Source organism: Podarcis vaucheri (genome assembly GCF_965113315.1).
Source record: "Podarcis vaucheri genome assembly, chromosome: 5".
NCBI lineage: Eukaryota > Metazoa > Chordata > Lepidosauria > Squamata > Lacertidae > Podarcis > Podarcis vaucheri.
The window spans coordinates 32,218,148-32,245,768 of NC_138763.1; the positions used below are offsets into that span (position 1 = coordinate 32,218,148).

Below are 27,621 nucleotides of genomic sequence, written 5' to 3' on the forward strand. Positions count from 1 at the left end.
GGTTCACCAGTTTACGAGACTACTGCTCTTAACCACTACACCACCCTCTCTTGATGTCCTGTTGCATAACCTCCACACCCACAAATAAGAAAGATTGCTCAAAGAACAGCTTCTCTGGAAGAGACCTCAATTTGGGTTAAAAAATAAGAAATAGAGGTGGAACTTGTAGAGAATATACACACAGAGATCTCAGCTCCATAGTGTTATAATGCAATCTATGCACAATTACTCAGAAATAAGTCCTGTTGTGCTCAAGCTGTTTCAAGCCAACCATAGTTGGTTTGTTAGGATTGCATAGCAAGCTGTAGTTAAGAAAGAAAAGGACTGAAAGCTTTCAAAACCATTTCTTCCAGTCACATTGGAGGACAGAAGGGGAGTGTACAGTACAAAGCCCAAGAACCATAATGTGGTGCTCAGCCATGGTTTAGTGCAACGTGTGGCCATGTTTCTGTGATGGCCTCTTCACATTGGCCATCCACATGTGCAAAGTTTCAGTACAGGAATAATAATGAAACAAAACAGAAGTGGAATCCTAACGAGATGCCAACTACATTGGCTTTCCTCACCATGCTCTGGGACATACGCAGAGCGCACAAGTGGGCACACACAAACACATTAACTTTCACTACAATATATTTCACTCACCTGAATTGGAAAGTATTCCTTAAAGTATCTCCACACAGTCCAGTTTCTGACCCACTTGGATCTTCGCCCCCCAGTTTGGGGGGTTTCCCAGTCGAGGTAGAGCCAGAGCGCATAAATAGCTGAGATAAACCAGTAATCTCCAAACACAAAGATCATGAAGATTCCACAGCAGCATTGTGCTAAAAACACAGACACAGAAAACACAAAACATTTGATATGATGAATGCAACTCATAATTTTACCTCCTTGCCATTTCCTTCTCCTTTCCCATCATGATCCCTATGGCTGGCCAACAGTAGCCTCTTGAGGGTTCTCTCCTTGTACCTAATCCATCGAGGGTCCTTCCCCCATAGCCACACCAGCTTGCTACTTTGTTTCTCTGCAACTCTCTGCTCTCAACTCTGACATACAACCTGCTCTCTGTCCCCAAAACTCATAACACTGCCATATTGCTGTTGACAGCAGTGGAGCGTTCTATCCTATTCTTTGCATTCCTATGCCTAAGGTCACCACTGTTATATCAGTATGTGATACAGAGAGATAGAAGGAGGGTTTTTGTTTTTGCTTATTAACAATCTACAGTGGTACCTCGGGTTAAGAACTTAATTCGTTCCTGAGGTCCGTTCTTAACCTAAAACTGTTCTTAACCTGAGGTACCACTTTAGCTAATGGGGCCTCCCACTGCTGCCACTGCGCAATTTCTGTTCTCATCCTGAAGCAAAGTTCTTAACCCAAGGTACTATTTCTGGTTTAGCAGAGTCTGTAACCTGAAGTGTCTTTAACCTGAAACGTCTGTAACCCGAGGTACCACTGTATACCCTTTGAAATCCTTCATCAAATGCTGGGGGTTTTATTTTGCCCTTTCAAAGGCTTCTCCTTTATTTTGTTTCATTTTTGGCATTCTGCCTGATAAAAACAGAAATCAGAGCACAGTGGCATAATGTCCTGCCTTGGATAATTTAAAATGATAAATATTAATCATTCTGCTGAGAATATGTAGTTCGGTACTACAATTCCATGATAGTTTCAAGCTGAAGCTGGGCAATAATTTATTTTTAGCTTTGGGAATAAAAAGGAACCTTTCAACCACACTAATGATAAACTATTCTAATCATGACATGTATACATGAATAGATGCAAAAGTCGCTTTTCAGATATCCACAGTCAATATCAGGGCTAGCACGACAGTGGCAGATACAGCAAACAAGAGCATCAGGAAAATAGGCAGCCAACAGTGCTTCCCTGTTCATGTCTACTCAGAAGTAAGCTCCATTGCTTTCAATCCTACATCAATTCACTTAGCGGTAAGCTCATTTAAATCAATGGAACATATTTCTAAGTAGACGTGTATAGGAATTCACCATTTTAAGGGAAATGAACTTGAGAAGAAATTGTCTAAACCCAAACTTTGTTTTTTTAAACTCTCAATTTTCTTTCTCATCCAAATCAAATACATTTGTTTCCTGTAATATAGCTTATATCCAAGATGCACAATCCGACACAATTTAGAAATTATTTGGCAAGAGACAAGGAGACAGAAAGGAATTGGAAGCGTGAAAGACATGGAAGGCCAGATCTTTCTTGAGTAACACACTTTCAAAAGAGAGAGTCTTCTCCCAGTGCCAAACTTTTAACAGATTAAGAGCCTGCACAATAATCCCATGTACGTGCAGAACTTAAAGCAAAGGCATCCTGAGAACGTTTCAGGGGAGAGGACAGTTATGATAAACTTTCCCCTTGATTTATCAAGCAAGTGGTCATGAGTTCTTGTATTACAAGTATCTTGCAGCACAAGTTTTGCAACTTATTCCAAAAGCCGAGATGTACGTATTCCATTTGTAGCTGAGCAAGTTCCTGACATGACAATGACTCAATATAGTCTCACAGCTTGACAGAATTACTACCCTTTCAGCTCCTTGGCAGGATTCCACATGGCTTAACATCAACATGACCTTGAGGTATGAAAGTCACACAAAGTTTGATGACTAGTACCTGGCAGGGCTGTTCAAAGACTTCACAAAGGCTGCCACACAGTCCAGATAGCAACAAAAGCTGATAGGTTTGCTTTTGTACTAACCAAGGGCTTACCCTGAGATGTGCGTCCTGCTTTCCTTAGGGTAGGAAGCCAAATGAACTCAGAAAGACTAAGGCTCAAACTAACACACCCACTGTTCTTTCTGTGTTTGTCTGAATGACCTGTTAAGCAAAGTTAACAAAGCTCATGGTTTTAAAAAGATCAACAACAAGCACATGAGAGAGTTCTTAAGCAGCTTTGATTAAAAGCAAGTTGAAGACCAAGTTACATAAACCTTGGACAACAACATATTTTTGGCGAAAGGCAACACAGTGACACAGGCAGTTCAACTGGTCAGTCTCTGCATGTCACTCTGAGCAATGTTAGGGACCTGAAAGAGTAAATGGTCAGTCATTTAGACTACAACTGCCACCAGCCCCATCCACTCTTGTTTGCATTTAATTTCAGTTTAGTTCCTGCACCTTCCTGTTCAATTTATCCCTGACTTTCTCCACATGCGTGATTTCTCCTACCCAATTGCAAGCTTTGGTTTTCCCCAGGGGTCAAGCCCCTGCTAAACACCATAAATCTTAAGCAGGTGGCCTTGGACCAGCCACTATCTCTGTCTAAACCACCTCACAGGGTTGTTGTGAGGATAAAATGGGAGATGGAGAGGGTAGTTTGTTAAGGGTTCTGGGAACTCTAGCTCTGCAAGGGGAAAACTACAATTCCCAAGATTCAATTGGCATGGGGGTGCTTTAAATGTGTACACAACCTAAATGTGTTTCTCATGACCAGAGGCACTTTCCCTCAGATATTCCAAGACAAGGACTTATTATTGAAAGTGTATTCTAAAGTTATCCCTCTGCTGGGTTTCACCTCTAGCACAAATGAAATTGAGGGCAGGGCACAAACATCTTGTGGTTTGGGCAGGTTCCCTCTCCCTTTGATAGGCATCAGTTTTTACCTCCCTAAGGGAAACAGGCTGGCTTGAAGGAAACAGGGCCATAGGTGACACATTAATGACCAATGAGGAAGTGAGACTGAAATAATACCCCACATGACCTAGGAGCAGGGGTGGGGGAACTTTTTCAGACTCCCCAAGGATATTCTGAGGGCTGTGGGTTAGGGAACCAAAAACACAATGACTTTAGATGTACTGTGTGTTACAACAAGCTGTCTATTAGGAAAGAAGAGCTCAAGGATTCCAGTGTGTTTACATGTGTGCTCCCTAGCCTAGATCTTGCAATTCCTTCACCTGAACCAGAGTTTGTTGCTCCCTGCTGAATACTAGACTTACCAGCAGACGACAGCCTTGTAAAGTCCTGAATATATGTTGCTATGATTATGAACTTTGCACCCTCTGTGGTTTCCAGTACAGTCATACCTCGGGTTGTAGTAGCTTCGGGATAAGTATTATCGGGTTGCGTGCTGCGGCGACCCGGAAGTAACGGAGCACGTTACTTCCAGGTTTCGACAATCGCGCATGCGCAGACGGTCAAAATGACGTCACACGCATGTGTGGAAGCGGCGAATCGCGACCCGCGCAGATGCACAGATGTGGGTTGCGTTCACTTCTGGATGTGAGCAGGGCTCCGGAATGGATCCCGTTCACATCCAGAGGTACCACTGTACCTGTTCCTAGTAAAAAACTGTCTCTCGGGGGCTTTGGCAACAATTTTGAGGATTCCCTTTAAATAAATAGTAGTGGCCAGTTCACAAAAGAGCATCAGCTTCACTTCCATTCCTGATGTAAGTGTTTATTCATATAATAAATATATATAATCTCCTCTATTTCTGATGTTCAGATTGTGATTGCTGTTGCTTTCGCATCCAAAAATGGCAACATTCACAGACAAGAAGAAGATAGTGGGCTGGGGACCCTGCAGTGTGCAGGGGGAAAGCCTAGGAAGGGGAGTGATTCACCAACAGACCTATGAGGACCAAGGACTCAGCTACATTGGCAAAGAAAAATCGCTTTACAGTGGTGCCCCGCAAGACGAATGCCTCGCAAGACGAAAAACTCGCTAGACAAAAGGGTTTTTTGGTTTTGCGTTGCTTCGCTAAATGAATTTCCCTATCGGCTTGCTTCGCAAGACAAAAACGTCTTGCGCTTTTTAAAAAAAGCCACTTGAAGAGGCGCAGTTGCGAAGGACTGTGCTTCGCAAGATGAAAAACATCGCAAGACGAAAAGACTTGCGGAACGAATTATTTTCGTCTTGCGAGGCACCACTGTATATGCATTGTTTATGCATTCTAACACTGTGACACCAGATGGCACTGTGGAGTTCCATTTTTGCTAACCCAATTTCTCATACAAAGTTTGCAATGTGTTTAACTGAAACACTTCTTTGATGTGTCTAGATCCAGCCCAAGTGTGCTTAGTGGCTATGGATTGCAAGCTGCTCAGGGTGGTGGAAAAGAATGGAGCAACTGGAATCCTGGATAGGGAGCCCAACACACTGGAACATTTATTTGCACTGCAATACCCACTTGTTGTATTAGACAGCATACACAAGCAGATTCATAGTGAGATTAGAGATTCCCCAGGTTTAAAAAGAAGATAACTGTGCTTCTGTTACATGGCAGGAGGCGTCATTGCAGAGCTTTCAGCAATGTGCAGCGATGGAGAGAGCTGTGTTGGCATTCAGACAACATCCCTATTTTCACCCTCAAACTGTATGGAACTGCAACATACATGAAAGCAAGCGCTTGGAGCCAGACTTCCAGTTTGGCTCACTTGTATAGCTCCTCATCTAAACAGCCTGACTCCAGTCAGACACACAACATAGGCGCAACATTATTTGGGATCCAACGCATAAAAGAAAAACCTAACAGAAAAGCACCACACAAAGTCATTGCACTGAAGCAAGTTGTCTCCCTTGTGCTTAATCCGCACTGGGTGTTCAGCAAACAAAACATTATTACACTAATTGGATTAAGCAGGAAACACTTGTCTGAGGCTGTGCCTCTAGCTTCTATTAATGAATAATAAATGGTTTAGGAGCTGTCAGAGCACTGGATGGAATGACAGAAAGTCAATTCATCCTCACCGACAAAGAAGCGAGCCGTTTGGTAATTTTAGACTCCAGGCTTTATGGTATAAGAATGTGGAGAGGTGGGATTGCAATTCCTTTCGATGGCCGTGTTTCAAATGTGGCAAGCCAGCCTTGCTGAATTTGAGGCAGGTGGCTCCTCCTCATTCTGCTGAGTGAGGACCTGAACTTCTGCCCAAAGTCCTGCCCTGCACCACTGGGCACGTTGAGTGGCATAATAATAATAATAATTTATTATTTATACCACGCCCATCTGGCTGCCCCAGTCACTCTGGGAAGCTTCAGCAAAGTATTAAAATACAGTAGTCTGTTAAACATTAAAAGCTTCCCTAAACAGGGCTGCCTTCAGATGTCTTCTAAAACTCTGGTAGTTGTTTTTCTCTTTGACATCTGGTGGAGGGCGTTCCACAGGGTGGGCACCACTACCGAGAAGGCCCTCTGCCTGGTTCCCTGTAACTTGGCTTCTCTCAGTGAGGGAACCACCAGAAGGCCCTCGGCACTGGACCTCAGTGTCCAGGCAAAATGATGGGGGTGGAGACGCTCGTTTCAGGTATACTGGACCGAGGCTGCATACTGTGGTAAAGATTCAATCTTTTTTTTTTTTTTGCCAATTATTTGCAACATTTTATTCTCTTGTATGGAGTGCATGGGGGGTTAGGAGGAACACCTCTGGCGGGAGACGCATCGTGCTACTTCTGGGGTAGCTTGCCCACCTTTGGTCCCCATCCTGCACTCAGCTCTCACCTGTGGCTGCTAGAAGCTGTCAGCATGCGACAGCAGCCACATTCTGGCAAATGTTCCGACTGGTTGACTAAACCAGGGGAGGGTAGCCAATGGCTCTCAAACCCTCAGTGGGTTGGGGACTTCCCCTGCAGACAGGCTCCAGCAGATTGAGCAGACAAGACCAATAGTGGGTCCAACGGGCATCAGCAATTTAGTTGAAAGATATATGATATATGAGAATTTGTGATGTTTAAGAAAAAGATGAAATTTGAAGTAATATTATGTCTAAACCAAGCAGTTAAGTTTTTGATAAAAATATTTAAAATCTGAGGCATAATATTTGAGAATTACAATATAAGAATTGAAATAAGGTAATAAATTGCTGTTTATAATTTTATTATGGAGAACGCAGGAAAGGGAGATGTGAGGAAGTCCAAAGGTTATGGAAATATGATTCATGGATAGCTGTTCTTGTTGTATCTTTTTTACTCTATGTCTATTTCTTAGTTCATTTCTGTTTTCTCTCATTTGTTACTTTTTGGGTGATGGTATTTTATATGTTTGGTGATTTTTTGTTTAAAAATTTGCAATAAATATCTTTTTTTTAAAAAAAAAAAAAGTGGGTCCAACGGTCAAAAAGGTGGTTTCTGCACGTGCCATAGAGGGAAGTGAGGATCAGGTGTGGCTCACCAACCCAGGAAGGTAGCCCATCTAGGCGAAGGAAAACTCTGGTCCTAATTTTCCCTGGGGGAAAAATATCTGTACTTGCCACCCTGTGGGGCATCTGCAGGAGAAGAAAAGACTAAGGAGCAAATTCTACACAAATCCAGAATGGAGTCTCTAAGATACCTGGATGGTGTCTTGCATACCTCCTTCTGGCAACACCTGCAGCCAAGCTGGTGCCAAATGTATTGCTCTGCTTTCCTTTGGACCACATCAGTGAGGCCAAGAGAGGGGAATTGTCATCTGGACAGTCCAAGACCTCCATAATAAACACTGCCCAGGCTTGCACCCCAGAGAGGTTACTTCAGTGCTGCTAATGCAACAAAAACAACTTGGGAAACAGCAGTTAGGAGTTACCGGTCTCTGCAGCCACAGCAGACGTTGTGATCTTCCAGCGGTTTGATTTCACCCCCGAGGCAGAGTCCATTGTTTTTTGAGACAGATGCCAATAATTCCCTAGAAGTTATTCCGCTACATAAACCATTCGTAGATCGGAAAAACCTATGCTCAGTAAGGCCCCATCCATATACAGAAACTTGCCTGAGCCGGGCAGGAATGATGGGAGACTTGATTTCCTTCATCTGCATGAAGCCCCATGCAGTTGCCTTCCTCGTGTCACCATGTCCTTGATCTTTACAGATGATTAATAAGAGAACAACTGCTATCTTTGTCTGTTCTGCTTTGGAGAGCAGCCTCTGGCAGAAACTAGATGTATGCTAGGACAAATGAGCCACAAGCTGAAAGTTCTAAGAGAGTATTTCCACAAATTCATGCAAATGGCTTTTTGCTATATTAGCCATGGAGAAGTGTTTCATAAGGACACAAGAGCTCTGCTATGAAGGGGACTCTTGCAGCTCTGACTGCTCCTATACTAGCCACACTGGTTGAAGGAAAGGTGCCTCCTGGTTGTTCATTCAGGCTCAGACATACAATGCGACAGTCCACACCTCACACATTTGGAATTTGGAAGCCAAGTTCTACATTCTCTCCAGTGAGAAATTGCATTTGTAACATTGGCTCAAAAGTCTGTTGTAGTACTAACAACCGGAAAACTCCACACAAAGCTGTTCACAATTTACAGCGTGTGCGAAGCCATACTAGACTTCTCTGAAGTCCCTTGATTGGCGTTCCTAAGGGCCACCCCTCACAAGGTAAGCAGCAGCAATAAAAGTAATGTAAACATCATCAGCACAATCTCTGGATGCTTAAGACTTTGGTAAATACTACAGTTTGCTTTATTTGTTTTTTCAATAGTAGTAGTTGTTATATTTGTACCCCGCCCAGGTGACTGGGAATACAGGGTTCCTATTTGTACCAAATAATCATGAATGTTGCCAAATAAACTCATATTTAGTGGGAATGTGTCAACCATGGGATTGTTCGGTCATATAAATAACAAACGGCCCCAAAGAAGCAAAGTCGGTAAGGTCCACATCAACCCTGGCGGCACATATTTTATGAGTCAAGCTTTTTTGGAAATGATAAAGAACATGACTTTTTTTAAAGCAATGGATCTATAGAATAACAAGATGCATCCTTCCACCCTTGACAGATCACTAGATGAGGGGCAAGCAACAGATATATAGAATTAATGGCTGAGAAGTAAGGTCAGAATTGGCCGTCAAAATTGGATGAGGCATAACTTAGCATCCAGGGCAACCTGTTTGCCAGCAATAATATCAGTTTCAGTTACAACCTGCTTTCAGAAGTTTGGTACATAGTTTCATGTCACCACATATGTTCCTTGTACCTTACAACTCCACCAGCATAAGGGGGAAACAATATGTGCTGGTCATGCCAAGGCACTTTGGTTAATTTCTGCCCTACAGAAAATTACCATATTTTTCTGTGTAGAAGAGGCCCCCATGTATAAGATGACTCCTACTTTTGGGAGCCCAAAATTAAGAAATCAGTCTTTTGAATCACCTGAATGACCCACTGCCCTGGTTGATGGAAGTAGTGCTGTATTTTCACTGCATAGTGGCAGGAGCTTGCATCTTGCTTCCCTCGCCTCGGCTTGGCTCCACAGCTACCTCCACAGCCCAGCCTCATTGACTCAGGAGCTGCCAGGAACCCCTGAGCTGACGCATAGCTCACCACAGACTTACGGTAGAACTCTGTGTATAAGACGACCCCAAAGTCTGGACTAAAAAATGGAGGGGGGTGTTGTCTCATACATGGGAAAGTATGGTATGTAATTTAGCTCCTCCTGCGATCCTTTTGTAGTATAGTCAAATTGTGATGGAACACATATTGTACTTCAAACTTCCTCAACTGAATTGCCAAATGTCCAGTGCTTCACTTTAATGAAGAATGCAATTCAGAGCATGAAACAATTAATCAGCCTTTACAGTATTTGCTATGCTGCTGAGGGAGTAGTGTACATTTAATAAAACCACTAATTAGTTGTTTTTAGGTTGCTTCCATATGTAACAGTGACCTAGTAACCTTATCCTGCTGAATTTTGCTGTATACGTTTATGCTTAGGAAATGGATCACATTTCTTGTTTTGCAATGGCAGTAATCCTAAAGACATTCAATTGGAAGTATTTTCTGAAACCGGTAGGACTTACTCCCAGATCAATGGGTTTAGGACTGCAAAACTGAACAGCTGTACATAACTCATATTGGCAAAGATAGTAGCTTCTCAAAAGGAAATGTACAAATCTTAATTTCCTATATATACAAAAAAGTTTTAGCATATTGTGTTGACATTTTGTGTCCTCAGAAAACCTCAGTCATCATCAGGGCCCTTTTTGGAATCTTTTAAGCAAGAGATTTCAGAAGAACTATTTCAAAAGTTATAAAACGTTTAGGACCCACATATCTATGGGACCGCCTCTCCTGGTATGCCCCGCGGAGGACCTTAAGGTCCACAAATGACAACATTTTGGAGTTCCCAAGTCGCAAGGTGGTTAGATTGGTTTCAACTAGGGCAGGGCCTTTTTGAAACTGGCCCCAACTTGGTGGAATGCTCTGTCACAAGAGACTAGGGCCCTGCGGGACTTGACATCTTTCCGTAGGGCCTGCAAGACAGAGCTGTTCCACCTGGCCTTTGGTTTGGACTCAGTCTGACCCTTATGTTTCCCTCCCCTTATGGTTTTGATCTTTGGGCTACTTTTAAAATGAGGCTGCATTTTAAATTGCATTTTAACCTGTATTTTAAATTGGGGTTTTTTTCCTATTATGTTTCTACTGTGATTTTACTGGTGTTAGCTGCCCTGAGCCCGGCCCTGGCCGGGGAGGGCGGGATATAAATAAAATTTATTGTTGTTGTTGTTGTTATTACTAAAACAAGGCTATCAATAGCTACAAGCTGTGATGACTATGCTGTACCACTACAGACAGAGGCATTATGCCTCTGAATACCAGTTGCTGCAAATTGCAAGTGAGCAGAGTGCATTGTGCTCACATCCAGCTTGCAAGCTGCCCACAAGCATCTGGTTGGCCACTGTGAGAACAGAATGAAGGACTATATGAGCCATTGGCCTGTTTCAGCAGGCTTACTTTTCGTTCTTAAAAACTCTGGTGTCTGGGCAGCCAAGAGTGACCCAAGTTTATTCTCCTTCCCATTCTTTTCCATGGACTTTATTTAGAAAAACGTCTAGCCTAGTTTTCCAAAAGCGCAGGGTAGCTCACAAAGCAAACTTGTGGCTTTGGAAAAGTTTTATTTCCCATCAAAGGAAGTGCTTTCAGAAAGACAGCTTTTCAAGTCACAGGTGGGCTGTGCAGTTTTTGTTGGTCCAAGCAGTAGACTGGAAACCAACAGGATCTTTTCCATCTGGATGGTTGTATATAAAACTCTGCACTGGTTGGTATGGCTATTTTTAGTAACTCCTCTTTGCCCTGCTTTCAGTTAGTAGTACAGCATCAAACGATCTATGGTAATTCACACAAAAACTACTCTTAAAAATTACAGCTAAACTGTGGTTAAAGCTTTTTTAAAAAAAAATCACCAAGAGGGTGAAGGGAGGAAGGTAATGTGACAGAGAAGTCTCAGTGAACCAAGACTTGGTTGGAAAATTGAAGCTCTGACTTCAGTTTGCTGTAACAAATGGCTCAACAGCTATGGTGAAGGATCTTAGAAGGTTATTTCCAATGGATAATGAGCTGATTAGTAGCCACTGGTTATGGTTATGTCATGTTTTTATAGGGGAGAAGAGGAAGGCTTGGCTACTGAAGCCCTGCACAACCATCTCAATGAAGGAACAATAAATATTTGTTTTGCATGTTTTTTTGAAGCACTCCTTTCTTAATGCCATTTCTATTCATCATTCAGGTTAAGGAGTAGGGCATGGGTTATACTGTAGCACTTCACCATGGCGCTACTATTATTTTTCTTTCCTTCTCTCCCCCCCCCCACCCCACCCAATAGCTGCATCTGATTATAAAGGTAAAGGTACCCCTGCCCGAACGGGCCAGTCTTGACAGACTCTGGGGTTTGTGCGCCCATCTCACATCTATAGGCCGGGGGCCAGCGCTGTCCGGAGACACTTCCAGGTCACGTGGCCAGCGTGACAAAGCTGCATCTGGCGAGCCAGCGCAGCACACGGAACGCCGTTTACCTTCCCGCTAGTAAGCGGTACCTATTTATCTACTTGCACCCGGGGGTGCTTTTGAACTGCTAGGTTGGCAGGCGCTGGGACCGAGCAGCGGGAGCGCACCCCGCCGCGGGGATTCGAACCGCCGACCTTTTGATCGGCAAGCCCTAGGCGCTGAGGCTTTTACCCACAGCGCCACCCGCGTCCCAACGCATCTGATTATACTCACACAATAACTTTGGTATCTCTTTGACTCCACCTCGTCTCCATATTCTAACTTGCAAGAGTAGCTTCTCCTGTTAGAAATTACTATCCTACACACACACACACACACACACACACACACACACACACACACACTAAATAATTCCAGTACATCCAGTACTGTTTCTAGTATGTCACAGAAGAGTCTTAAAGTCAGGCAGTTATAAATTACTTAGGGGGCAATCGTATGGCAATAGCCACGTTGATGAACTGCCTAGGATGCGGGTGAAGATATGCTTGTTTGTTTTTAAACATATTATTTATTTATTTTTATTTATTTCATGAAATTTATATACCAAGTGATTGTAAACCCCCCCCCCCCGAAAAAACCCCAAGGCAGTTTACAGAAAGAATAATACAATGCAATTATTAGTGAAAACAATTAAAACATCCAAAGAATTGGAAACAGCAATAAACGAAGAACACATCAGCATTCTCAATATCTGGGTAAACAAAAATGTTTTTAGCAGGCAGCAAAAAGAGTACAACGAAAGCCCCTTTTCAACAAAATGACTCACCGCTCTGACTTCAGAAGCAGATTATAAGAAAAACAGTTGTAATCTTTTGTATTGTTAACTGGTTTTAGGCTGTAAAACTTAACAGGGCTTTCCTCATTTAGCTATTTGCTTGAAATATTTTCAGCCCACCCTTCTTCACAAGGGACCCCAGGGTGGGGTGCAGTAGCTCCATTTGAAAAAGAATAACCATCATCACAATGATAATCAGCACTCTTGCATCTGCTCCCCAGACAGGATTTTGGGTAGCTCTGAATTTCACAGGTTCCTTTTTATCTGAGAGGTATTGTAGCTCTGAATGCAGTACTGTGTCCCTCCCTGCCTTAAGAAGATCTCCCTGGGCTCAGTAGTTAAACAACCATTACACTGGCAAATAGCCCCTTTGGGAGCAAAGCACTAGAAAGGGTGGCAACAGTCCAAGGCTTGCTTGGAGGCAACAACTTGGATACGTTCTAGTCTGGCTTCATGACTGGCCATGCCACTGAAACTGCCTTAGTAACCATGGTTGATGACAGTTGTTGGGAGAAAGATAGGTGGAATGTGACCCTGCTTGCTCCCCGTGATGGACTGGCAGTTTTCAGTACCATGGTATCCTTTTGGAGCATCTCAGGGAGGTGGGGTTTGGGAACCCTGTGCTTCAGTGGCTCTGCTCCTACCTCCAGGGCCATTTCCAGAACCTACCTATGGAAGGCTGAGCACCATGCGAGTTCTCCTGTTGTGCTCAGAAGGGTTTCATCTTGTTCACTAAAGCAGCGGGTGGCAACGGCAGTGTTAAGTTACCATCTGAAAAGAACTGTGATTTTTTGCTAGCTGGGTGGAGGGAAATAGTTTATTGTTATGAGAAAGTGACCCTCCAAAATTAATAATCCTTGGGTGGCGATGCTGCTGTGAAGTGTTAGGGGTTTCTTGACCACCACAAAAGCGAGAGGGAACCAAATTGCTGCCCTTAGTTGGAGATTTGGGGGTTGAACGCTCGCTGAAAAGTAAAACCCGGCCCTTGGGAGAAGTGGATGGAAAGCTATTCTTTTTTTTACCCTGCTTACTCGGGGAGCAAGGCAGCAGCTGGGTGACATTGCAGAGATTGTCATCTCCAAGACGTTTACACGGGCTGAGAGGCAAGACCTGCTTCTAGGGTGAAACTGACAGTGGGCTTGTGTCCAGTTTCGAAGCCTCCTCAGAGGTTTGTGGCATCTCCTAATCGATTTCCACTTTGGGAATTTGATGGTGCTCTGGCTTTCAGACTGAGATCTGGTACAAGGCATGATGGACATGTCAACCCGAACCTGCGGAGCCAAAGGGGTGCGAGACTTCTTCTTGCAACCAACCCACTTGACTAAATGAAGCTACTCTGCCTGCCCACTCGTGGCCAACCGGCCCCGACCTGCCCATTGGTCCCCGGGATCCAAAATTACCGGTAATAATTTGGAAATGTGTCACTAGGTGCAGACCAGTACTCTAGCAGTTTTTACTTCTGGGTATAGATAGTCCTTTAAATATCTCCAAAAGACATCTCTGCTGATCATGGAATCCTAGATCATGATCTTTTGGTAATACAGTATACAAATACAGTGGTACCTCGGGTTACAGACGCTTCAGGTTACAGACCCAGAAATAGTAACCCAGAAATAGTACCTCGGGTTAAGAACTTTGCTTCAGGATGAGAACAGAAATTGTGCTCCAGCGGCACGGCAGCAGCAGGAGGCCCCATTAGCTAAAGTGGTGCTTCAGGTTAAGAACAGTTTCAGGTTAAGAACAGACCTCCAGAATGAATTAAGTACTTAACCCGAGGTACCACTGTACTGTAATCAAAATTTATTTGCTTAACCCATCAATCACCTAAATGGCACCACCTGACCTTAGTACGCCACCGAGGATGGCAAACTCCTGAAAAATGGCAAAAGTGTGCATCGCCTCCCCTTCCGTCCGGTGATGCTGTTTTCCCTGGTGGCTTTTTGATATGCTATTTTACCTGGCGCAACCTGCGTGCTGCTTTCCCTGGCGCGATCGGTGGTATGTTTTTAGCAGTGCAAGACTCCCTAAAAAAACCTCAACAACTTTGGGGGGGGGCAGGTGGAAAATTTGCACCATGGCACTGTATATGCTAAAGATGGCCCTGCATAATTTTCTCATCCCAGCTCAGCCAGTTGAAGTGAGGCCAAATGTTACTTCCCAAAAAGGGGCATTCTGGGTGTGGGACCAGAGAGGAGGGACTTAAATTGGAGCCTGAACCTATTCAGCTCTGTCACGTGACTTGTGGGGTAGCACTTAACACAGCTTTCCGCCAGCTTCTGCTGCATAGGATCGCTCTCTTAGAACGCTAGAGCCATCACATCATCACAACCTTTCCGCGAGAGCGCGCAAAGCTCATCGCAAATGTATAAAGTTCCAGTAGGCAGTTTTCCAAATCCCCACGTGGGACACTGAACGCATCTTGCCTGTTTCTAGATGGTGCAGTCTGAGCTTAAAGCACTTTTACTCTGAAGCAAGCCCCACTGCTTTAAATGGGGATTTCGTCACAGAGACGTGTGCACTGGCTTGCTGCCTTACTCTGGAGTAAGTCACATCAAGTGAGGAGGGGCTTATTTCCTAGCAAACGCGTTTAGAACCGCAAGCCAACAGCCGGACTCTGCTCAGGTTTCCTAAATCCCGCTTTGTTTCAAGGCTACTTACTCCTTAGTAAGGCAGCAGGCTTACAGCATAGCTGCTTGGAACTGAACCTCAGCTTAGTGAGACTTACTTGCGAGTCAACTTGCACCGTGCATGAGCTCGAACCCTGCCCCATCCTATGCATGTTTACTCAGAAGTAAAACTTACTGAGCTGCCTGCACAGAATTCCATTATAGCCCGATCGTATATGCATCCCCTTCGACAGCTGGGATAACTCAGTCGGTACAATATGAGATTCTTAATCTCAAGGTCGTGGGTTCGAGTCCTACTTGGGTAAAGAGATCCCTTCATTATAGGGGGATGACCCTCGTGATCCCTACCAACTCGACAATTCCCAGCTTCAACCAGGCTTAAATTTCACTACCCTGCGGCGCGAACACATCCGTTTGCTGCAGTTTCTGTTTACGTCCAAGCGAACTAGGCGAGGATCGGGCACCTAGACGGGGCGCAGACGCGCTTACCTAGCAGCAGGAACGAGAAGACCCATTGAAACACGGCGGCCGTCTGCAGCCTCCTCGCCAGGGGGATGTTGAGCGGGGCGAACTCGACCTTCATGGCGCGCCGCCGGAGAGGCTTCACGCCAGAAGGCGCCCAAAGGGCAACGGTGAGCGCGGCTTCTCGCCTCCCCCGGGGTGGGTCCTCCTCGCGGGCCGGGCTGCGCCTGGCCAGTGGAGAGAGCCCATCGCCCCTTCCAAGTTTGGAGATCCCGAGGCGGGGCCCTGCCGCCGGCGCGATCCCTGGAGCCAAGCGAGATCGTGAATTGGAGACCTCGAAGAGAGCTTTGCGCCTCGGTCCGCGCTTTCCCCGGCGCCTAGGCTGCAAGGATCCGCCCTGGCTGCCGGCCGGGCTGCTTCCTTGGGCCGGTCGCGGAACGTGGCGGCGGCCCCAACAGATCCCCTCGGAGGCGGTCTTGCTCGTGGGGAGGGGGAGCCTGTGGCCGGGGAAGGGGAGAGGGCATACGCGGCACAACATGGACAAACTAAGTTGTGGGGGCTTTCTTAGATCTCCGATCTATTTCACACTGCCACATGATCCATTCGAAACGTATCTTCCCTGAAGTCCTTATTGTGAGCAAGGAAAGCCCTGCTGCTTTCGAGGCAGTTAGCGTCCCAGTAAGCCCGTTTAGGATTGCACAGCCTTCAACAAATCAGTTTATCCATTGCTATCATTTATAACTGAAAAGTGTTTTTCATTTAATTCCAACAACGGGATGGAGTAAGTTACTTGTTGGGCGCAGCTCTCCCCCCTCCTGCGCTCCTTTCTGCCTCCCCCATGCAATAAGCCGTCTCTTTGTTCAAGGATCCAATAATTTGTGTGCAAATGCAATTTGCTTCAGGGGCGTCGATTACAGCTGCAGAAAAGACAAAAGTGTCTTGTTCCTGTGAAGCCGCTGGCTATTGCAAGGAACCCTCCTTGAAAGGGCATATTCACAACATACATTTAAACATGGCTTCTCCCCCACCCAGAGAATCCTGGGAATTGTGGTTCGTTAAGGATTCTGGGAATTGTAGTTCTGTGAGAGCGGGAATTACAGTTTCCAAGAGTCTTAAGAGGGGGAGTCAAGTGCTTTAAATGCCTGTTGACTGTGCTTTGAAAGTATGGTGAGGATTTGCCCTTTGTCATTCCTGAGGATGACTTACACCACAGAGTGGAAAGATGGTGGGGTGACCAGATCGGTTCTCCTGGACCTCTTAGCACTGACTGGCCATTTGAGCTGGGCTTAGGAGGCTTGGTGTTAATGGTGACTGGTGACGTGGGTCTTGGGGACAATTTTTAATTGGACATGGTTCAGGTGCAAATTCCCCCCTCAATTTAGAGTATATATTGATTGACCTTGTATAAAACCGTATCATAGGAGCCAACTCCTGGGGCCAAAGTCCCTCCCACCCACCCCCCGCCAATAAAATAGTTGAAGAAGCTGGGCCACCCGAAAGTTGATGGGCATTGCCATTCAAATGGTGTGGGTGTGCCCCATCATGTGATCAGTTATGCAGAGCGGAGCTTACTTGGCCTCCACCCAATTTTTATTCAAGTTGGCACCCATATACAGGCTCCTCCCCACTCATGCATGATCAGAACGCACTCGACTGCTGACATGTGCCATTTGCAGCACCCAATGGGGGCAGTTTGGAGGCAGACTAGATGGCACATACACTCATCCCACTGACGTGGGTGGTAGCCAGTAACGGAACCCTCACGTAAGTGGGTATTCCCCTGTACACAAACAGTTGAGGAGAATAAGAGAGTTTGTGTCCTGGTCCAGTAAACGCTTCCGCTGCGCCACCAGCAACAGCTCTCTTTGCAGAGTATTAATTAAGTCCAGTGCAGAGATTCTTGTTGCAGTACAAGCTTCAGAGTCTCAGCAGCAAAGGAATAACGACACAGGGGAGCCTGTCTCTCCAAAGACAGGTTTATTGCAGAAAGATAACAGAAACACCTCCGGAGCTTTCAGACATTTTTGCTTCATGCCCCACACACAGAGAAACAAACACTCTTTATATACTGAGCAACTTAACAACTTAACGAGCTTGACTACTTAAAGTCACATGACATTGCTAACTTGCCAGCGTCTTAGGTTTCACACCCTAACACCCCCTCTCGCTGGCAATACAAAAAACAAAATTACTTCAGACCCATTTCTTCACAAAAATTTTCATGCCGCTGAAACCCAAGCGGTTTTGTAAAACCATCAGCTTGGTTTTCATGACTGGGACAGTAATTTAATTTAACAATTCCTGCTTTTACCGTTTGACAAACATTTTGAAAGCGGATATCCAAATGTTTTGTACGACCTTTAAACTGCCCATTTTGTGCTAACTTAAGACACGGTTGATTATCACCCCATACAGTGATTGGAGTGATGGCCTTTTCATACATCTCTTGTGCCAAGCATTTGTAAAATTCTAGATCTCTACATAACTCAGATAAGGCACAGAACTCAGCTTCTGTTGATGACAAAGCAATCAGGTTCTGTTTCTTGGATCTCCACCCAATCAGAGAGTTACCAAATTTTATTACACAGCCAGACACTGATTTTCTATCCTTTAAATTTGCCCAATCACTATCTGCCCAACAAGTAATCTGTGCTTGTCCTTCCGAAGACAATTCAAGGCAAAAATCTTTGGTGTATTGTAAATATCTTAACACTCTTTGAATTCCTTTCCATGCATTTACACTAGGTTTCGAAGCTTCTCTGCTGAGTAAGTTAACAGCGTAAGCAATATCTGGCCTACTCCATTGCGAAAGATGAAGTAAGCTTCCCAGTGCTGACTGAAAGATTTCAGCACGCTTGAATTCAGCACTATCCTTGAACTCATTGTCTTTTACAAAACCCATTTCCATTGGTGTTCTAACACCTGCACACTCCGTCATGCTAAATTTTTTCAACATTTGCAATATCTTGCCTTTTTGATTCAGTAGAAAACTGCCATTTTTGGTCCTATCTATCTGAACACCAAGATAGACCTTCACATCACCAAGATTCTTAACTTTGAAGTGCTTATTTAACTCTTTGGCTAGTTTTTTTACTTGTTCTTGTGTCTTTGAAGTATAAATCAGGTCATCTACATAAACAAGCAAAGATTCTTGAGCATCTCCTGAACTTCTGAAATATAAGCAATTGTCAGCCTTGCTCCTGCTAAAACCAATGCCTACCAAAACGTCATTCAAACACTCATTCCAATTATGAGCAGATTGCTTGAGTCCATAAATAGATTTATGTAGTTTCCATACCTGATTTGATTTACCAACTTTCAATCCTGGCGGTAGCTCCATATAGAGCTCTTCAGCCAAGTCTGAATGAAGATAAGCTGTAGAGACATCAAATTGATTCACTTTGAACCCTTTCTGGGCAGCAACTGCTAATAGTGCCCGTAGGGTTTCACTCCTTGAAGTGGGTGCATAGACTTCGGAATAATGTAACCCCTTTCTTTGCGTAAAACCTCGAGCTACAAGTCTTGCTTTGTACTCTGGTTTCCCCATCGCTGTTGTCTTTATCCTGTACACCCACCTACAACTTACTGCCTTGGCACCTTCTGGCAGTTTGGTGATGGAAAACACACCCAGTTCTTTCATAGAATTCAACTCCTTTTGCATGGCCTCACGCCACCTACTGGCCTCCTCCTGGGGTAATTGCTCAACTTCCTCAAAACTTTCAGGTTCGCAATTTGCCAAACCAGCCCAAACACTAATAGCTTGGTACCTTTCAGGAGGTTTACCTTTGTTGGTACGCTTAGAACGCCTTAACAGTTCCTGCGATGTTTCTTCAGTTTCCCCCTCTGACCCAGAATCACTAGTCGTCACCTGTTTGTCACTAGTAGTTGAATAACTTTCTGATTCTGACTTTACACGTCTCTCTTGCTGTACAGGTGAACTTTTAGAGCTAGAAGATTCTGACTTTACAGACTTGGGTGAACTAGGCGATTTCTCACCCTCGTCCTCAGACTCAAATTCCTCAGTCTGTTCTGGAACTAATACCTGCCCTGGGGCCTGAGTTTCATTGTTACTGTTCACCACATCAAATAGTATGTCAGGATTTCCATGAATTTTATTCCAACCATCCTGTTCACAAAATTCCGCACTTCTGCTGATTGTGATTTTCGTTTGATTTCCTTCTACATTCACAAATCTCCAACCTTTTGTGTTTGCTTGATAACCACAGAAAAACATTTCTTTAGACCTAGGATCGCCTTTCCTACGTTGTGCCCTAGGCACCAGCACATAAGCACGACATCCAAAACTCTTAGATTATCAATTTTTGTTTTTTCCCCAAATAGCATGAAGTAAGGAGTGTTGCCTACTGTGCTATTGTACACTCTGTTAAAAGTATAATTCGCATACAGTGCAGCCTCAGCCCAAAAACGCTGTGGAAGTCCAGAATCAAACAGCAAAGCAGCAATGGCTTCCTGTAATGTTCGAAATTTTCTTTCGGCAACTGCATTCTCCTGTGGTGAATAGGGATTGGTAAGTCTATGAACTATACCTTTCCTTTTTAACCACGTCTCCAGCGTGTGGTTCACATATTCCCCACCACGATCTGATTGTATTTTACGTACCCTGGTGTCAAATTTACATTCAACTTCTTCAATCCAATCCATCAGGATGGAAGCTGCTTGTGATTTTTCTTTTAGAAAGAAAACCCAACTAGCCCTTGAAAAGTCATCCACCAAAATTTGCATAAATCTCGCACCTCCAAGTGATTTGACTGGCATAGGGCCACACACGTCTGTGTGCACAAGTTCAAAGGGTTTCTTGCTTACTCTATCAGATCTAGGATAGTTACATGTCTTAACCTTAGCATGTTTACAAGCACAACAATCCAGAAAATTTGGACAGGGTTTAATGTTACACCCCTCAGCTAAATCTGGCATCTTGCTTACATACTTAAAGCATATATGAGCTAACCTTCTGTGTAGTAGATGTACACAACCTGTATGAGGAGCCTTATTTACACACTTAGCTTGCGCTTCACCTGTTGAACATCTACCTGCTGCTAACTGCTCATCAACCAAAACAAAAAGCCCATCCTCACAGGGAATTTTAACTAGCTCCTTTCCCTGTTTCGAAATGATGCACACATCATTTTCAAACTCAACCTTAAAACCACTTTTTACCAGGCATGACACACTCAAAAGTCCATTCTTCATTCCTGGAAGAACAAAAACAGGAAGGTTAGTTTGCAAACAGTTAACATAAATTGTGCCTTTAAGGTTCATTTCTCGTTTACTATTGTCTGCTATAGTCACGGTTTTTGCAACTGGCAATGTCTTGCAGTTCATCAAGCGGCCACTAGATGTCGCTGGAACTAAACTGTGACTTGCTCCACTGTCAATTATCCACTTCAAGGTTTGTTGGCTCCTTTTAGGACTCTGTTGTGCTGTCATTGCAGATAGTCCCTTATCAGCACCTGCTCCCCCTCTGGATCGTTGATTCTTGTAGTTCTCACGTCGTCTTCCCCTGTAACTCCGGAAACTGGCCTTGGACTGTTGAAATTCCTGTTGCTTTTCTGGACACTTTGCTATCAAATGAAACCTGCTGCCACATCGAAAACATGACTTGCTGGCCATAGCAGACACTTGTGAGGCTTCCTTACAGCTCTGCCTGCTAGTTTCCCCACGCTGGGAATTATCTGAACATCCAGCCCTTGGGGTATTTGAATTATCAATACGTTTTCGATGATGTTGATATTCTTGCTCACACAATCTACCAGTCACATAATTCATATTCAGCTGGTCCTCTGGCAAAACTTGTAAAGTTAGTACTAAGTTTTCAAACCCTGCATGCAGGCTGCTAAGCAGAGTATAAACTTTAATATTTTCAGGAAAATTCACACCTAAAGACAACAGTCGGTTGAAATACTCAGTCATCTGTGACGTGTGTTCAACCACACTATCCCCTGGCTTCAGTTTCAACTCATACAAAGCACGTATAATGTTCACCTTCTCTCCGGGCGTGGCTCTATGGTGAATTCGCCTAAGAGCTTCCCAAATTTCAAATGCAGACCTTAAATTTTCCACATGAGGTAATTGGGAATCGTCTATCGATACCAACAACATGCATCTAGCTTTAGTGTCCATTTTATCATGTTCCCTGTTCTGGGCATGTGCAGCAGCCTGTTGCTCTGCTGTGGCATCTGCCGCAACAGCCACAAACGGCTTTCGCCTCTGGACATAGTCAGCCCACACTTCTTTGGCTTCCAACCAGACTTGAGCCCTCTTAGACCACTGCACGTAATTAGCAGAGTTCAACTTTGTAAAGGGAACCTGGAAATTTTCCACTGCCATTCTTGGGGTCTGCTGCTACTCCCTCTGTGTGCCCTTTCTTCCCTTTCCCCTTGGGATTTGCTTTACTCACTTTTCAGATGCCTCCAGCCTCCTTTAAGAACTGGATTTATGACCAAGCCGGTCTTCTCTCATCCGAAAGCTGCTTTCACTTTCTCTGCACACAATACAGCTGTAGAAACGTAGAAGGGTTCCATAACCTAAGAGAGTTTGTGTCCTGGTCCAGTAAACGCTTCCGCTGCGCCACCAGCAACAGCTCTCTTTGCAGAGTATTAATTAAGTCCAGTGCAGAGATTCTTGTTGCAGTACAAGCTTCAGAGTCTCAGCAGCAAAGAAATAACGACACAGGGGAGCCTGTCTCTCCAAAGACAGGTTTATTGCAGAAAGATAACAGAAACACCTCCGGAGCTTTCAGACATTTTTGCTTCACGCCCCACACACAGAGAAACAAACACTCTTTATATACTGAGCAACTTAACAACTTAACGAGCTTGACTACTTAAAGTCACATGACATTGCTAACTTGCCAGCGTCTTAGGTTTCACACCCTAACAGAGAATAAATCCATATATAAGTTCATGAAGGCTAGCCATAGTGTCTGCATAACAATGGATTCCAGGTGATATTACAAGTTGGCTCAGTTTGCCTACCGATGGAATTCCCTTTCCCCTGATTTCGTTATCTTGACTTCCCTCCCTTTCGGTTAATAGGAGATTTGGGAAGACATGAGGTTTCTCAAGTTAGTTGCATTTTCCTTTGTGAACATTTTAAAAAGAAATATACATACGTAGCATTGAAACTCTGTATTTACACTTCCAAAATTGAAACAAAAAACTTCTTTTTCTTGATCCTTGACTAATTTTATCAGTAGCAACTCGGTATACCTTAAACAATCTTCATCTGCATGATTCAGCCTAGTTGCTTAAATGCTTTGCATAATGACCTAAGTTGGGTTCTTCCTGCTTCCATTCATTGTCACTTACTCAAAGACTCATGCTCACACAGAGACTTCCGGTTCGGCGCCAGCGCTAATGGCTGCTCCCTCTCCAAGCTCCGGAGAGAGGACGGCTCTGCGAGTTCGGGTCTGACCCGCTACGGCAAGCGGGGGACCCCTAAAATCACAGGAACGGAGCCTGTGAACAAGGAGATTCGGTGGGCACCTGAAGCGCCCCCCTTTACCGCAGAAGGAGCCTTTTTAAAGGCTCCGGAACGACAACGGGGAGCGCGGTGCTGAGAATCGCTACCCAGCCCGCAGGGTGAAGCCGCGTCGCCATTAGTGGAGAGCGCCGATTCCCTTCCTGAATAATCTGGACAAAAAAGACCCGTGAGTAAGATTGAACTTCTATTCGTGTCAAAACTACTTGAAATTAGGCTGAAAACGGGAAAGGCGAAAATTAAGGAAGTCTGCCTTCCCCCGACTGCATGACAACTAAAGCAACGAAAGTTACTGAGCTGCATCCATATGGGATATTGTCTTTAACTGCTTGAATCCGACATTTGGACTTTGATTATCCCCTCTAGCTTGCAGGGCAGAGGGGAGGAATAAGTGATTTTATAAGCTGCATGACCAACTTAAAGGAAAGGGAACTCTCTGCAGCCTTCAACCTGGCACAAACTGTTATTAAAACAAAGGAACACTGAACTGACTTTAGACTCCTGTGAAAGTAACAAAGTGGAAGTCTCATTGCTTATTTGTTACAAAGTTTTGGGACTCTGTGGATACAATATATCAGGGAAGGCTGGGACTCTATCTATTGGGAAAGTGTTGCAATATACATATAGAAGCCTCCCGATAAATTTGCTTCTTAATTACTCTTTGTCTTTGTTTGCGGACATTTTGATTTGCTCCCTCTAGAGGGTAAATTAAAAGTTGCTACGCTTTGGGACAGTGGAATTTTCCTTTAGGAGAAGGCTCTCGTGGGAAACGACCTTGAGATATGAGTGGCCCAGCAGATGAGATAAGCACGAGAGTCAAGACAAGGCAATATCAACAACAGCTACAGCAACACAAGAAAAGAGGCTCGATCTCAGGCATAACCCCTATAGTGACAACAGGACAAGAAAAAGGTACAGCAGTCTCCATGGATGCAGTGTCGCAAGCCCTTCTTAAGATAAACCAGTCTCTGGAGAATCTAACAAAGCAGACGGCTGAAAATACCAAGAAATTGACAGAGAATTCACAGAAATTGACAGATTTAACAACAAGACTTGACCTGAATACAGAATCTATAAACAGGCTTACACAAGAAAATTCTGCCACACGTCAAATTGCAGAGGAAGCCAGAACTATTGCTGGAGAGACCCAGGAAAAATTAGAACCGATTGCCAGGAAGGTCTGTGACCACGACGCAACTCTGGCATTGTGGGAACTACAAAGAAAAGAAAGGAATTTGAAACTACGATCAATTCCAGAGGACGAAGGAGACAATCTTACGGACTTTTTAACGAAAGAGTTTGCTGATTCCTGGGAAGATCTAGAGGAAGACGAATTCAAAATTACAACAGCATTTAGACTGGGCAGAAGACAGAACAGAAAGGCGCCGAGAGACTGTCTGATTACCTTGAGATCGAAGGAGGAAAGAGACAAAATTCTAAGACTGCACTTTGAAAAGGCCTTACAAATTGGGAACTCACCGATACAGATCTTTAAAGACATTCCTAAATATATTTTGGACTTGAGAGCTTCTTATAAGGATTTGGTTTACCTGTTGAAGAAGAACACCATTCTCTTCAGGTGGGAATTTCCACAGGGACTGTCTTTTGACTATAGGGGGAAGAAGGTGAAAATAAAGACGATACAGGATAAAGACAGGTTCCTGCAAAGAAATCAAGAAGATTTATAGAAAGGAACTGTAGACCCAATTGCTGAGCAAAAGAGTGTAATAGACATCCTGAACCTTTCGTTTGGACAGAATCTTCCACCACCAACAGAGGAGGAACAACAATTGGGAGCTGTTGGAGGAATACCAGAGAAGTAACAAGATGGCCCTGCAATTCCTTAGCTGGAATTGTAATGGGATGAACAGTCCTTTGAAGAGACGACAAGTATTCCATATTTTGTATAGAGAACAATTGGACTTGATTTGCTTGCAGGAAACTCATATAACTAGAGCACACAGGAGATTGCTTATGAATAAAAAATTGGGACAAGAATTTATTTCGTCGGACAAAGTGAAAAAAAGAGGAGTTGTGATTTATGTAAAAGAGAAGTGGGCTCCAAAAATGATGTTCAAAGATGAACAAGGAAGATATTTAGCGGTGGAGATTCAGGTACAAGGAGAAAAATTTTTGATAATTGGGATCTATGCACCAAATGAAGGTAAAGCAGAATTCTTCAAAAAACTCCATGAAACTTTGATGGATTATTTGGAATACAATATGATAATCATGGGAGATATGAATGGTGTAGTTTCTACAAACATGGACAAGACACAAAGACTGACACTTACTAAAGAAGGGAGACTCCCGAAGACTTTCTTTGAAATGACTGAAAATATGGACTTAATAGACATTTGGAGAACAAGGAACCCTCTTGAAAGAGAGGGAACCTTTTTCTCCCATGCAAAGATGACCTGGACCAGAATCGACCAAATATGGGTTACTAGTGGAATGGCTCCGAAGATTAAGAAGGTAGAAATCTGCCCAAAAACCTGTTCCGACCATAACGCCGTGAAGATGGAAATGAAATTTACAACAACTGGTCAGTTTAGATGGAGAATGAATGACACCCTATTCCGAGATAGAGAGATCCACATGAAGGCCCAAAAAACTCTAAAGGACTATTTTGAAATCAATCTAAAGGGCGATGTGGAAAAAAGAGTGATCTGGGACGCAAGTAAAGCTGTGATGCGAGGATTTTTGATTCAACAAAATTCAATAAAGAAGAGAAAACAGAATGAGAAAAAGGAAAAAATTTTGGAAAAGATAAAAGAAGGAGAGAAAAAATTAAGATCAAAACCAAAGTCCCAGGAGATTCTGAGGGAGATTAAGTTGTATCAAACACAATATATGGAATTGATGAACCAAGAGATAGAATGGAAAATAAAGCAAATGAAACAAAAGACATTTGAGTCGGCAGACAAATGTGGTAAACTTCTGGCATGGCAACTTAAGAAAAGACAGAAATTAAATACAGTCACAAGTCTAGAAGTGGATGGAAAAAATATATCTAAACCCAACGAGATAAGAAATTGTTTTGTGAGTTATTTTAAAAAACTTTATTCCCAAGGATTACAAAATGAAGAGGACATAGATAAATTCCTTAATAAATATGGATTACAAAAAATCTCTCATCATAGCAAGGTGGATCTAAACCAGAGAATAACAGAACAAGAGATAGAGGGTGCCATTCAGGACATGCAATTGGGCAAATCTCCAGGGCCAGATGGACTGACTTCCAGATATTACAAATCTTTAAAGGAATGGCTGATACAACCGTTAAAGGAAGTTTGTAACGAGATCTTAGAGGGAAAAAAGGCACCCGAATCGTGGAAAGAAGCATATATCTCACTCATACCAAAGACAGAGACTGAAAAGACTCAACTGAAGAACTACCGCCCAATTTCGTTATTGAATGTGGATTACAAAATTTTTGCAGACATTTTAGCAAAAAGATTTAAAAGAGTATTGATGGAGAAGATTCACAGAGACCAAGCAGGCTTTCTCCCAAAAAGACACCTCTCAGACAATGTTAGGAATATAATAGACATTTTGGAAAAATTAGAGGTGAACATAAATACTAAAGCAGTTTTGATATTTGTGGATGCGGAGAAAGCCTTTGACAATATTTCGTGGAGTTTTATGAAAAAGAATCTTCATGGGATGGGGGTAGGACAAGGATTTGAGAATGGTATGGGTGCAATATATTCCGAACAAAAAGCTAAGTTGATTGTAAATAATGTAATAACTGAGGAACTTAAGATAGAAAAAGGAACACGACAGGGGTGCCCAATTTCCCCATTGCTTTTTATTTCGGTCCTGGAGGTGTTGCTGAACATGATTAGAGACGACCAGCAGGTTAAAGGTGTAAAGGTCGGAACCAAACACTATAAGTTAAGAGCGTTCGCAGATGACCTTGTTTTGACCTTGCAGGAGCCAAACACTAGTACAAAAAGAGTGTTGGAAATAATCCAACAATTTGGACAGGTAGCTGGATTTAAATTGAATAAACAAAAAACTAAAGTCTTAGGGAAAAACCTAACAGATATGGAAAAGAATAAGTTTCAAGAAGAGACAGGTCTGACGGTGGTTAAGAAGGTGAAATATCTAGGGGTTAATTTAACATCTAAAAATTTGAATCTGTATAAGGACAATTATGAAAAATGTTGGTCAGAAATTAAAAAAGATTTAGAAATATGGTCAAATCTGAGATTGTCAATGTTAGGCCGAATTGCAGTGATTAAGATGAATGTACTGCCTAGAATGTTATTCTTATTTCAAACTTTGCAGATTATTGACAAGATGGACTGTTTCAAGAGGTGGCAGAAAGACATTGCGAAATTTGTCTGGCAGGGCAAAAAGCCCAGAATAAAATATAAAATTTTAACAGATGCAAAAGAAAGAGGGGGATTTGCCCTGCCGGACTTAAAATTGTACTATGAAGCAGCAGCATTCTGCTGGCTGAAAGAGTGGATGCTCCTCGAGAATACAGATATCTTGGACTTAGAAGGTTTCAATAATGCATTTGGCTGGCAT

General features: G+C 43.5%; 1 protein-coding gene across 1 annotated transcript in view; it reads right to left on the reverse strand.

Moving 5' to 3' along the window:
* Positions 1–16,368, reverse strand: part of MOGAT1 (monoacylglycerol O-acyltransferase 1) — a 28,833-nt gene extending 12,465 nt beyond the window's left edge. The window contains 4 exon segments of the mRNA XM_082221854.1: positions 646–824; positions 15,610–15,996; positions 15,999–16,029; positions 16,031–16,368. Coding sequence (XP_082077980.1) covers positions 646–824; positions 15,610–15,996; positions 15,999–16,029; positions 16,031–16,120 — 687 coding nt within the window. The 5' untranslated portion in view covers positions 16,121–16,368.
* Between the last annotated feature and the right edge of the window lie 11,253 nt (positions 16,369–27,621).